The following is a 13,921-nucleotide window of genomic DNA, read 5'->3' as shown; positions in this document are numbered from 1 at the left end:
GAAACACAACAACACTTACATGAAACGTGCACATATTATTTAAGCTTCTATCTCTAGGATATTGATAAGCATTCGGTTAATAAAGACCTAAATCAAATCAATATTATTACAAGTAATGTTATCAAAGCATCAAGTGTGGGATTCACCTGAAGGCACAGCTGTAAATATTAGCCCTGCCCATAACCGGGTCAACTGATTGTCCACTGATGAGTATGTTGACATTTTGGACAGTGTCCACCTCGCTGGCATACTCCAGAATAAGCATGTATGGCCCAGAATCAGGTACAGGCAGGCTGAGCTGCAGCTGAGACTAGAGGAGACAGAACATTTATTTAAGGGAGACATTCAGGCATTTTAGGATAATAAAACTGAAAAACATAAACCGCAAAAATAAGTAAATCAAACATCAATATATAAGATTGATTGATTATCATTGGGAAGTAAGATCCAGTCTATAAACTGAACTGCAGTCTCGCGGTTTTATTCCGGACTTTAGCGCAGATAAAGGGAACTTGTTTTTTTCTTTTAATAGCTTAACCGTTTTTACACCGCACACGCAATTTTTACACTAACATTCATCTTTAAAATACTGAACCTGTCTCCCATTGAGAGCAGCCATTTCAGGGTGATCAGGGGTGAGGCGCCGCACACGAGCCTGTCTCCTCTTGCGCCCACGCCGGGTTGTGAATTTTCCCTGTGAGCCCAGTGCGGAGCTGAAGCCATCCAGGGCTATGTGCTTATACAACAGACAGCTGAGACACACGCACACACGCAAAAAGAAAAACGTTAACAATCTACCAACAACAAGAAAGATGAGAAAAATAGTGGAGAATGAAATTTACTTTTCATGCTTGTTTGCGGTGGGTAAATATGTGCATGGCTGAGTGATCTTTTCCTGCAGGAGAGGCGCTTCATAGTAATCCTGGGGTAGTAACACTAAGTAGTCCTGATAAAGGCAATGACACAGAGTGACAATACATATATATATTGTTTTTTTAAACTTGCAAAACACCACATGACCAGTAATTTTCCACTTTTAAAATGACATCTATACATCAGTGATTTCTTTATAAACTTACCAGGAGAACTCCTTCTGCTCTTATGTGCATGATCCATGTCCCAGGAGTCAATTCAAAGGGCTCAGCAAAGCCGTCTCCAGGCACGGTGAGGAAGGATGGGGACGGACTAACGGGAAATATTACTTCTTTACTCTGTTCTGACCCTGCAGAGCACCGAGCACAGATGGCTTTAATGTCAGACACTGGCAAACAGACATTTTCCAAATCAAGACAGCACGCCTGGATTTAGAATGCATGACGGGTTAGAGTTGACATTTTAATGGTGAAATATGGGAGATGATTCCATTTCAGAGGCAGCCTTACCTGGAGTGCCTCTGCTATTGGTCGCCTTGATGCTAGCAATCACACGGGTGCTGCTGGGGTTACTGAACCGCAGAACAACACGGAACAAATGCTGCCTCCCATCTTTCGCCTCAACATGCACTGTTACTCTGACTTCAGTCTGCGGGGAGGACAACAACACACACAGCTGACTGCGAGGGTAGGGGTTTGAGTAGATGACGAAGGAACAACGTTAAAGAAAAGCAAAAGTTAAAAATGAAGTTAGGTGGATGAGAAGTCAGGCAAAGAGAGAGTATTAATCAACAGGCAGCAAGCAAGGTGAAGAAAGCATAACAGGAGGAGCAAAGCAGACCCTTCACTTACAGTCACAGCAAGACTGATAGCCAGTTTCATCCACCACCAAGATCCAAGCTCGCACTTGTGCTCTCCCCTTATGTCGGGGGGTGGCGTAGCGCATTAGAATATGGAAAGGTCCAGAAAAGCCAACAGTGAGCATTAAGATCACCTCTGGCTGAAGAGAGAGAGAGTGTTAGTGCTAAGAGAGCTGATGTCCTCAATTGTGTATCAGCACTGAAATTACAAAAGGCTGTGCACTCAGGTGAAGATTATTTGTGCTGTGGCAAAAGCAAAAGAATCACAGTGGTAACAGAGAAGACTGGAAAAGGAAAATTGTGATAATACAAAAGTGGCAGACACTACTAGTCTCATGTAATTTATACAACAATGACATTAAAGCATCCGATACATTAATGCACAAGTTTGAATGGACGAACCTGTGCGGGGGACATCACAGCGTAACCTCTCCAGCTGAAGTCTGGGAACTCCTGGGAGCTATAACCAAAGCGTACTGGTCTGGAATTTGGTGAGGTACCATCCTCCACCTCAAACTTCAGCTGGTGCAGAGTGGGAAAGTAGTAGCCAGGTGCTGGCCTGGTAAAAAAAAAAAAAAAAGTTAAATCGTTTGATTAAATGCTGCAAATATGTTAAAAAGAACCATTTTCATCCCAATTTAATGACATTAAAATCTGCCATGTCTTACTCGGTGCATTTATGGCCAATGATATTCCTCCGACACTGGCACTGTCCCGATATGTCATTGCATGCCATGCCAATGGCACCACCTATATCGCATTGGCAACCTTTTGAGGGAATAGAAAAAAAGCAATCATTTTCTACATCAAACATGTTCCTTTATCTGACATTACACTGAAAATCAGTGCTTCTTCTCTGACCATACGTTGAAGTTGTTTTGGGGCACATATTATGCAACTGTCCTTCTGAATATGAAAATATTTACACTCAACCAGATGCCAAGATTTATCACCGGCGTTACAGAAAGTACCCTATTTAAATATGTCAGCATTTGGTTGTCTTTTAAAAAAACATTTTTTATTTTGCGCATGTTCTTGAAATCCTCGTGAGACTATCTTTTCACAGAAATACTTCTTTAGGAGACGTAGGTGTCAAAGCAGTAATGTTTACTACATCCTGGCATCAAGAAGGACAAAGACGACCACAAGCCCTCACTGGATGCACTATCACACATTTCTGAAGGCTGTTCTTCAACAGGGAGAATTTATACTTTTGTAATATTCTTTGGTTTACATAAGAAAAAGAAGGTCCTCTGTTATCTTCCTTAGATAGAAGATCCCTGACAGACCTTGGGGCCTCCCAAGATGAAAATAAGGGACGCCTGAGCAGAAACCACAAGGACGGCATCAGGGTTAGGTCACTGCACTCCTAATAAGCTGCACTAAGCATGACCTTTCAGACCTCACCTATAAAAAATATTCTGTGCACTTTGCCGTTTATTTTTATTATAATATATATTTAACACGTTAAGCCATAAGAAAGGATGATTTGTGCATTTTAACCTTTAGAAACTTTCATCAAAGATCATTAATCTGCATTCAGTATTGTTTTCAACAATGAAAGATTAAAAAAAAAGCTTTGATGATTGAAATGTCTTGGTGTCCCTAAACTTCAGAGGAGATCTGTACTGTACTATGCATTAGTACTTATATACTAATAAAGTGGTTGTTCTTATTACTAAGGGACAATAACATTTAATGTTTAAATGTATCCAATGCAAAGTTTCAGGCTTAACAGAGAAACTTAACAACCTTGTTTATGTTCAACAGAGGTTTTATTAAAAGTTTTGTCAAGCAAATAAGCAAGTAGAATTAGTGCATTGTGCAAATATGTATCGGAATTTCAGGAGCAGGACGACGCCAAACACGCTCCTTCCGGCTGTCATCTATATAGGTTCCCCCAGTTCTGCAAGCTGATCATTCTCATTTACGTGCCCCACCCTCCCTCCCTCCTTGTTCTCCATTCTTCAGCTTCTTCACTTCTATTTACTACATGGGGATCTGCCAGGCCCGGGAGCCGTCGCCAGTCCCCTTCGAGGCCTTCCTCAAACTGCAGCTCAATTCATGTCAAAGCATTCACTTTTACCTACTAAAACGCTGTCAAACCTAAAATGAGGACGTGGGCCCAGTTAGTGAAATGAGAATTAAAGTCCACTAAGAGGTCAAGGAGATTAAAAGACAGTCACATCAACGTAACTTAGTCTAATTTCACGAAAATCTAACCAATACTGCAGGACAACAAGGGATTCCTGTAAAAGCGAAAAAGCCCCCAAGAAATAACAAATATGAATTTAAAAATTTGAGTGAAGAGCCACTAGGTCATCACTGTTTGTAAGTTTAGCTGAATGCTGCCCACTACTGTGGCAGGAGTAGCAATTCTTATTGATTATGCTGTTGCTGACCAGTCTTTTGGCTGGTTAAGATAAAAGCTTAAAACAGCACTAAGGCACCTGTTTTTCAGTCAACGCAATAATTTCTAACAATAGTCAGTGTTGCACTGAGGTTGGCTCGCTAAATATTTAAAGTCATTGGTAAAAACAGCGAAAAAGGAAGTATGCTTGGTTGCTATTTTCTTTCTTAACTGTGTAGCCTTTAATAATACAGCACATGTAAGCAAGAACCAAGGTTGGAAGTTCAGCAAAGAAACACATTCTCACCTTGACACCCGTAATAATTCTTTTTCTGCAGCAGGAAGTATCCATCTTTGCAGGAGTCACATGCATGCCCGCATGTATTAGGCTTACAGTGACACTGTCCACTTTTCTGTGCAAGCAGACCATCAAGAGATGATTAATGCTGCAAATGTGCGGCTATTCAAACTGCTGACATTAACACGACCACATGAAAACACTCACCTGTTCACACTCTCCAACACCACTCAGAGTCCCTTTCAGGTCACAATGACAATCTGGTATGAGAGACAAAAATGGGTGAGGTTATGAAAATGTAAATGGGAGAGGGGGGTGGGGGGCTCTACAGTGAATAGACACTGATTGCAGGTTTTTGCAAAATTCACGGGTGAAACACAACATTGTAAAACCCTCCAGCCTTCAGAGATTTGCACATCAAAGGTCCAAAGGAGCTTTTCAGGCTGCAGCTTGCGTTCAGCCGAGTGGGGAAAAAAAGAAAACTTTTCCCTCAATGTCCAGCCACAGTCAACCAGATGCATTCTTGGGATATTAAAAACACCCCACCCCACTCCTTCTTGAGCATTGAGGGAACGTGGTAGCGATAACAGTTTTGCAAGAGAGCAGAGCAGTAACAACAGACATATGTGAACAAAGCTGTTCTCCTTAGTTTCCACTATATTAAAAAGTTTCAATTGAATAAAGCAGGAGCAGCTTTTGTAGAGGTTATAAAAGTAGATGTTCAGACGTTCTATTTTTAATGTGTCACTGGATACTTTTTTATGCAATCTCAGGAGGAAATCTCACAGTGGAAGCAGGCAGCAGGGATTTGCCTGTATAATGTGTTATTCTTCAAAGGCAGAACCGGCCTTGTTGATAGAGGTACGTTGACGTATAAGATGGGACAAAGCTCATATCAGTACCTTGTCAGATTGTTCCTGGCAATTTAAAAGCCTTGAGAAATATATGGTCAGAATTAGGACATTTTTGCCTCTATGGATGCCAAATAAGCATTTTTCTGTCATGTTTCCCCCTTTTTTCCTTTATTATTCAAATTCCTTTTTACTTACCGATACAGCCACGGGGATTGTCTACAGCTAGATTCCAGTATAGAGGTTTACACCTGTCACACAGGGTTCCCTCTACATTTGCTAGGCAGCGGCAAGAGCCCTGAAACAACAGATAAGGAGTCTGAGAATTGTTGAGACTGGTAGCTACTGTTGAAAGCCTTATATTTGTTTAAAATCAGAGCGATAAAATCAACTGCAAGTGCCTGCATTTTCTATAAAGATGTTTCTTTACACTGAAACTTGGCAGCATTTCTTTCTTTCTTCTAAGTGTGCATTATGCCCCAAACTGAAAGGTGACTCTCAGAAATACTTCAATAGATGCCTAAATAAATACTACGTGTTGTTTTTCCCCTTTATAATGGTAGGAAGCCTCTTTTCCTTTTTTAATTTCCTTTGGTTTTCACCAGAAAAACACTTCCTTGTGAAACCGCGCAGGATGACGTGGAGTTGTGTTATCAGTTGTAGGGCTGTTAGTCAATGCAAACCCACACCCATCACTGGATTTATACTGTGACCACTTCTATCAGCAAGGAAAATAAAAGCTTGTTCCAGATAGGGCCACGATGCACAGAAAAATGCAACTTAACAGAGAGCGGCTCACCGTTCGAGGATCAGACGCTTCAGTTCCTGCTGTGTTACACACACTGATGGAGGCTGCAAGTACAAAATGAAAAAGGAAAAGGTAATATTACTGAGCTTCAACAATAACCACAGCAACAGCAAACAATAATGACCTAAATAACACATCTACCCGCTGTCCATAAAAATGACTACTTTTATGAGTTTGATGATTTCAAGTGTTTACCCGAGCACTGAGGGAATCTCACACCAGAGGCGCAACGATCACACAGTTGACCCACCACACCTGGAAGGCAGAGGCACTGACCCGATAACGGGTCGCAAGTTGCGTCATATGAGCCTTCCTGTGAACACCGGCAGGCTGGGGACAGTTACACAAGCAGACATAAGAACTCTAAGCATTATTATGGTAAGTTGTCTGGTTCTTATACAGCCCTTTTTCTGCAACATGTCTCATTCACCCCTCCACACAAGCACTGTTTTCCACATGTATGTGCTTTCTGTCTACTATTCACATGCAGACGAATGCATCAAAGAGTAACATGTGGTTCAGACTGGGTGAGACAGGGATCAAACCATCAACAATTCAGATGAGTAGATGGTGCTCTACCTCCAGAGCCCCAGCCATTGTCCTTAGGGATAAGTGAATCTCATAAGAAAAGAACAGGAATTGAAACTCTTGGGATGAGCTTGTTTATTTTAAGAATCAGATTGTCTTAAGTGATTCCCAGTTGTCTATTCTTGGGAATATGAGTCCATACAAGGAAGAGGTCTATAAATATCACATATTTTATCTCTCTGCGAAACATCGTGTCATGCAAATTGCATTAAAAAAAATCAATTGAGGGGGCAGAGTGGGATTTTTGTGGATGCCGTGGGAGGATTTCTCCTTCAAAGTCATGAGAAGAGGCCACCATAAATCCAACCAAACCAGAAGCTACATTTTTTTTTCCCAGCAGCTTTCTCATCAGCAGAGGTCAAAAGTACACAAGTGGTTTATCTACTGTAGTTATACTGATAGACATAGAGGGACAAATCCTACTTACCAGCACAGTCAGGATATCCATAGTAGCCTGGCGCACATTCATCACACTCCCGTCCCCCATAATTGGAGAGACAAATACACTGACCATTTGGACCGCACACGCTGTCGGCCACGCCGGCCCCATCACAGAGACATGCTGAAGAAATAAAATAATAAAGCAAAAATTTATTCTATTTTTATAGCTCTGTATAAACATTGACCCAGAAAAGACCTCATTATAAAAAAATCTGTCCGAATAAGTAATCTTTACATGCAAAAAATCTGTAAACATCAACTAAAACACACATAATACACACGCATTTTTCCACATGTACTTTGATAATTGTTACTGAAATCAGATTGTCTGGAGGGTCCATTTAAAGCTTTAAGGGTCAAGTGTCAAAAACCTTGAGCTAAGACTTAAAAAAGGCCAAATATGTAAGTGTACTTCCATCTGATAATACTATAAGCTCTCTCATGGAGAGAGTGAAGTTTCTCTCTGTATTGACAAAGCAAAAGATTGCTGGACAAACTAATCCCTGCTGTGTAATTAAGTCACTCCAGTCACACCTATTAACATTTACAGCGCTGATTTGCTGCCTTTGTTCCTGTTCCACATAATAACCACTTGTGGCCACTTCTTTTAAAATAAAACTCCTGTTTCCTAATCATTAACCAGTAACACTGATGACTTTGTGTTTCTTTACAGTCTGCGGGGTTCAAATTCTATGTTGGCATGCACGTCTCTCTCACCCCGGCAGTTTGGGAAGGAGTGGTATCCAGGTCGACAGCGGTCGCAGCGCTCGCCCTCCACGCTCTGCTGGCACAGGCAGCGGCCTAAAGCATCGCATATCCCACCCAGAGTCCCTCTGTAGTCACAAATACACGCTGCGCACAAAACACAGTGGAAGCATTTAATTTAACAATAACAGCAAACAAATTAAATCTTAACAGAAATTCAAATGTGTATTCCTAGTGGAACATTAACGTTTGCTTATAATTGAGGCTGAGCTCTTCCTTTAGTGGAACTCCAAAAAAAAAAAAAGACTGACAAATACTTCCTTCAGTTGAACTATTCTCATAGTGTGGCACACAGTGGGACAGCTATGCTGGTGCCCACCCCACCCCCTGCCAGGCCCCGCCCGGTAGTGGTTCCCGAATAGGCTTGGCACAGCCACCCAAGAGACTACCATAGTTTTCTTTGCCTCTAAGCAGCTCCCAAGCATGAAGCCAGCTTTTCAAAGGCTGTTGATTGAAAGACAGGCTCTTGAGCCTACACGTTAGAGGTAAGTCAGTGTTAGCATACGTTCTCTGACAGCTGAATTGAGTGGGAGGAAAAGAATCAAGAACTGATGGTTTTCACTTTAATAGCAATGCCATATTACTGATAATGGATTTCCCAGCTTGAAGGAAACTTATAAATAATATTAGTTTCCACTAAATAGCCCCAAATGGCCACTGCTATCATGAGACTATTTGAACATAAAGTCCCATTGATGGATGAGAAAATGTAAGACCACTGAACTGTTATTCTGAACAACTGCATGCTATCTGGATGTATTATACCAGTATTTTGACCAGCTAAACACAATAAATGCCAGGTTACACATGGGCTACAAATTTAGCCTTCAACTTGACTGACCTCTAACACGTGTTCTTAAGTTTAAATCAAGACAAAACAGAGTCTGACTCAGTGGCAGCACATACAGACCGCTAAAGCTCTTTTGAAAGCCTCTAAGTAAAGTAAGTCTGGAATTTTTTAAAAAGGGTACCCTATAAAAGACCTTTGTAAAAGGCCAAGTTTCTAGTGATGGGATTTCCGGCTCTTTTTAGAGATCCGGCTCTTTCGGCTCGGCTCACTAAAAAGAGCCGGCTCTTTCGGCTCCGAACCGGCTCTTCAGGTTGTTTTGTTGCTTTAATTAATTTATCATTAACAATAATATAAAATTATGCAGAAAAGGAATTACTAATGTAAAAAAAGTGTTTTTATTTATATGTTTATATATGGCCCCTAGAGACAAAGCACGTACAAACTCTAAAGCATATACAAACTCCAAAACACATTTCTAGCTTTAACTGAACTTCCAAAACAGAGCTACCCAGATCACTTAAATTACACAATTGAAAGCATGTGTGTATTGTTTGTGTATTTATAGACAAGCACTCATATTTATTCAAATAATTTTAAAAAAAAAGTTCATTTACCTGTTACTACCACACACCAAATCCGGTTGTTGATACTTCCTAGCTTGTGTAGCCACTAGGTAACAAAAGCTCAACACTGCGCCCTAGCATCCTGGAGCACTTCTGTTGTCTTTTGTACGTGCTTCTGAGTTTTTACATGTTTTGGAGTTTGTACATGCTTCGGGGTTTGAAGTGCGTCTGAGTTTTTACGCGTTTTGGAGTTTCTACATGCTTAGGAGTTTGTACGTGTTTTGAAGTTTGTACGTGCTTTGTCTCTAAGGGCCACCATAAATATACTTTATTTATTCACTCCACATAAAATGTAATAAATAAATCATATAATACAAAAAACAACTATTTACATTTTAAACTTTTAACTATTTAAATTTTCAGCTTTTTTCTTTTAAACAACTTTAACGTAAAACAACACAAAACACTGCAAACCACAACACAATTAAATATAAATGAAAATATTAAAACAAAAAGAAGATGCACATTTTCTGTCATATGGGCCTGCATGATTTCTGAATCCTTTATCATCTGCAACTGAAAATAGTGGATGATTACTATACCTTTCTAATGTGACTTTGTTGTCCCTTGTCCCTTCTCTCTGGCTCTGTTCCTGTGCTACTGCGAGTGTAACTAACGCCCCTCCCCCCTCTGGCCAGCGCAAAGTACAGGCCGCGCGTGCGGAGTTTAGCGGAAAAAAGGGCGAGAGAGAGGGTGAGAAAAAGAAAAAAAAACCCTCACGGCTCCCAATAAGGAGCCGGCTTGCGTCGTTCACTTCAAAGAGTCGGCTCTAAGAGCCATTTCGTTCGCGGACGACCCATCACTACAAGTTTCAGTAACGTTTTCAATCAAGTTGCAATGAGTATAAAAGCACTGCCATGAAGACACTTCACATCAGGTCTAACCACACTCACGCTGACAGCTGGGCGCGCCAAAATAGCCTGGAGGGCAAACAGTGGGACCTATAGAAGGAGAAAATAAGGAGGATGTAATAACAGCATTTTAAGCGGATGTTTAAAAATGCCTAAGTCTGATATGACATATTGCAAAAGTCTGTTTACTGATCTTACCCACAATGGGACCTGCAGGAGATTTGGTGGTCGCTGGGTACACTGGATATCCTGATTGCAAAAGAGAGGAACAAAATTAAGACCTCCAGTGACTGGAAAATGTAATGAAGTAAAACCTCAGTGTCAACTTTATTTATTGGTGCGGGGGAGGGGGGGGGGGGATTTCTCTTGGTGCAGTAATTGAAATCCACAAAACAAAAACTACTCATATAAAAACAAACATCCCCCACGCCCGCGTTTTGAAGTTATTCACTTTCTTGCCAAGAGATAGACGAGAGGATCTAAGCAATGTTTGCATTTGAATAGTAAAGTCAGTGGTTAGGCAGCTCAGCTTAATGTAAACTGTACGCAGGGGGGAAACAACAAGCCTGGATTTGCACAAAGTCTAAAAACAACTTTTCATCATTTTATAAAGGATTAAGCACCGACTTTTCTTGGGAGGAGTAATAAGGCCTGAACAGTTCAGCACATCACCACTGTCACATCCATTCTTACAAGTACACGATGTGTATGCATTTAAAAAAGCACACTGTAACCTATTTAATACTGAGCTTTAAAGGAACTGGTAGGCAGACTTTGTTACCTTTGGACAGACCAAAGAATGACATAGGCTCCTTTGTCTTGTAAAACCGCTCAACTATTTTAGGTATTGTTTACTCAGACTTACTTACTTACTCAGACACGAACCTCAAGCGTTTGCAGACGATGTGCAGTTAATGTTTCAGCTGGTGCTGCAGTTACACAGTTGTCAGATTTTATGTGTACAAGTTACACATCTTCAGTTCAAAATCCAACAAGCTGCAAACATTTCGTGCCGTGACAGAAAACACCAAGCAAGCACCTCTTCAAACCCAAATAATTCTCTCATGACCGAGTCAACATGTTTAGTCTAGTTTGGCAGTGCTAACATGCTGATGATAAGGACCAAATGTTTAAAAATTCTGTGTTAGCAAAACACATCTTGAGACTACAAACCTGTGTTGCTGTGTTTGCGTAAGGACTGTAGGTTTCGATGATATCGACGATCAACATTAGATGATAAGACAAAAATGATGTGAGTCTTTGGATTTCTCTGTTGTCACACTGGTTAATTTTCAATTAAATATGAATAACTTTAAATTGATTGAAAATAGATGTGTGAATAGAGAAATCGAGTGCTGTAGGAAATTCAATAGAAGCCGGTTTTAAGCAGGTTTATCAATCAAAGACAGAGAAAAAGATCAATATTACTGTAGGAATGGCTTTAGCGCCTTAAAGAAAGAAATGTAAAATGAAACATCGAGCAGCTTATCTCCAGTCATAGCAGACTCCTGAATCTGCTGGCAGATCAGATCAATGAGATTAGATGGGGAAGTATTTTTATGTGTCCACTACCTGTAAGGCTTACGCGACGCATGAAATAACTTTACAAGTGTACTCCTGCAAGATGTTCTTCTGTCAAAAGGCTTTGGACAAATGTGTTTGTTCAGGGAGAAATCTGAGAGTAAAACAATGTTGAATCATGATTCCAGCTGTTAACGACTGGGTTCAGGTAAACTGACCATGAATAGTTGCACCCTTCTATGACAAAGCAAAGTCTTCCCTTCGAGTCAAGATTCAAATGAGGTACAGGAAAGACTAACTGTACCTTTTTGTTGTTTGCAGCAACTGCAGACAGATTTGTGTCTTATGATTTTTGAACATGCAACACCAAAATCATGCATTTAGCACATTTGTGCAAAATGTTAACTTAGCATGTGAGAGCAAAACTAAACTTACGAAAGCAGTCTGGGTAGTAATAGTGTCCATCAGCACAGCGATCGCAGTTTTCTCCAGCAAACTGTGGCTTGCAGATACACCATCCAGACCCCATTTCACATCCAGCTGTAGTTCTTTCGTCACAGCTGCAAGCTGGTAGATGCCATGTGATTTTATGAAAAGAAAAAAGAAAGTGCCCATGTTAACATGTGCAAAATGTAGATGTAAAATACACATATAGACAAACACATGCATCATCAGAGTAAAATCCATCTATTTTCTTCCTGTTATCTACTTCAGGGTCACGGGGTGGGGTGGGGGGACTGGAGCATATCCCCGCTGCTATTGGGTGGGAGGCGGGGTACACGTTGGATGGGTCACCAGTTTGTCGCAGGGCTGACACAGAGACAGTTATCCTTTCACACTCGTATTCACACGTATGGGCAAATGAGAATCATCAACCTGTGTGAGGAGGTCAGAGTACCCACACAGATCCTGCAAACTCCACACAGAAAGACCCCGACCACATGGTCGATTCGAAATCAGCAAATTCTTAATGTGAGGCAACAGTGCTGATGACGATGCCCACTCAGAGCACAAATTGAGGTAAAATACCCAAAATTTTCACAAAGTAAAGTAACACGTACAGAAAGCTTTCAACCATCCCAAATCCCAAAACGAGAGCTCTTAAAAGTTAATAATGATGAACGTTTACTGACTCTGAACACTTTCGGCTACTAAGCTACTTAATTGAGTTTGTGTATTTTATGATTAAATTAAAAGCTCTTGGGTCAACTGCTTTAATTCCACTACTTTGTCATGTGCAAACACAACTGTAAGCTATTTATACCAAGAGGAATAGTGATGGACCATTAAAGTAGTGTAAACAATGGCAGAGCCCAGTTTAGCAATAAAACAAGCGGCGGTGCCAGTGGTGCTTGACAGTGGTGCCATCTGTGTCAGTCTAAAGCGAGGTGCTAAAGCCTTGCTTTGAATAAAAATACACTTTGGCTTCACTCATTGATCACACATGTTGTAGGTCACATAACAACATGGTGGGACAATAGTTGATTCCCAAACTATCTGTTGTCGTATCTTGAAAAATGTCAGAGAAGCTGCAAAAACGGATTCCACAAAAATACACACACGCATGCATAAACAGCATAGGCTTATATTTCCACAGTCTTTTTCATCAGTGCATAGTAAGGTTTTACAACATCAGTATGAAAACAGCATTTTGATGTGACACAGACAAAAATGTGGCTTACGTATGCATCCGGTGGGAGACTCAGTAGGGACACCGTAAGGCCTGTAGAAGCCTTCAATGCATCTCTCACAGTTCACTCCAGCAGTGTTGTGCTAAAGAATGATACAGAACAAAATTAACTTTAGTCTTGAACAAAAAAATATGAGTTTAAGTTTCTAGCTTTGCATTAATCTATGTGGACATTATGCAATACTTGATATCCATAACACTCCATCTTAACATAACACTCAATTCAAATTCATCTTGGCAAAAAGAAGGTCACAAAGTTCCTAGAAAGTTTCAAAAAGAACGTTTGCTTTGGCCTCACACAGCAAGTTGCACAAGTTTCAAACTGAAGTCTGCAAAAGACTTGAATGATATAGAGACATGCAGTATGGAATATTACTTCACTTTCTATCCTGTTTTCAACCACACACATGCAAACATAAGAATCAGTTTAGACTTGATACCCAGTACATACCTGGCAGTTGATGCACACTCCTCCTCCATCAAACCTGCCGAAGGTGTCTAAACTTGTTCCCCTTTTTTCCACCTCTGGGTCGTAATAACAGTCGAAGGCATGGGAGAAACACTGGCAGGCTGAGGAGGAAACCCCCCAAGACAAACACACACACACACACAC

General features: G+C 40.7%; 1 protein-coding gene across 2 annotated transcripts in view; it reads right to left on the bottom strand.

The window, feature by feature from the left end:
* The window catches only part of LOC102196088 (laminin subunit alpha-3), a 59,362-nt gene that overhangs the window by 27,304 nt on the left and 18,137 nt on the right, over window positions 1–13,921 (bottom strand). For both annotated transcript variants that reach the window (XM_005721360.1, XM_005721361.1), the window contains 19 exons: window positions 13,760–13,878; window positions 13,301–13,391; window positions 12,054–12,185; window positions 10,296–10,346; window positions 10,140–10,187; window positions 7,786–7,920; window positions 7,055–7,189; window positions 6,235–6,369; window positions 6,031–6,083; window positions 5,430–5,529; window positions 4,588–4,640; window positions 4,390–4,495; window positions 2,401–2,500; window positions 2,135–2,291; window positions 1,383–1,521; window positions 1,080–1,222; window positions 843–946; window positions 596–752; window positions 147–310 (listed from right to left, as the gene is read on the bottom strand). In XM_005721360.1, the coding sequence (XP_005721417.1) occupies window positions 147–310; window positions 596–752; window positions 843–946; window positions 1,080–1,222; window positions 1,383–1,521; window positions 2,135–2,291; window positions 2,401–2,500; window positions 4,390–4,495; window positions 4,588–4,640; window positions 5,430–5,529; window positions 6,031–6,083; window positions 6,235–6,369; window positions 7,055–7,189; window positions 7,786–7,920; window positions 10,140–10,187; window positions 10,296–10,346; window positions 12,054–12,185; window positions 13,301–13,391; window positions 13,760–13,878 (2,122 nt within the window). The remainder of the gene's footprint in view (window positions 1–146; window positions 311–595; window positions 753–842; window positions 947–1,079; window positions 1,223–1,382; window positions 1,522–2,134; window positions 2,292–2,400; window positions 2,501–4,389; window positions 4,496–4,587; window positions 4,641–5,429; window positions 5,530–6,030; window positions 6,084–6,234; window positions 6,370–7,054; window positions 7,190–7,785; window positions 7,921–10,139; window positions 10,188–10,295; window positions 10,347–12,053; window positions 12,186–13,300; window positions 13,392–13,759; window positions 13,879–13,921) is intronic.

The sequence above is a fragment of the Pundamilia nyererei genome, unplaced genomic scaffold (assembly GCF_000239375.1).
Source record: "Pundamilia nyererei isolate P.nyererei 1_Seehausen unplaced genomic scaffold, PunNye1.0 scaffold00004, whole genome shotgun sequence".
Taxonomy (NCBI): domain Eukaryota; kingdom Metazoa; phylum Chordata; class Actinopteri; order Cichliformes; family Cichlidae; genus Pundamilia; species Pundamilia nyererei.
The sequence above is the reverse complement of the archived record's forward strand: the minus strand, read 5'-3'. Positions and strand labels throughout refer to the sequence as shown.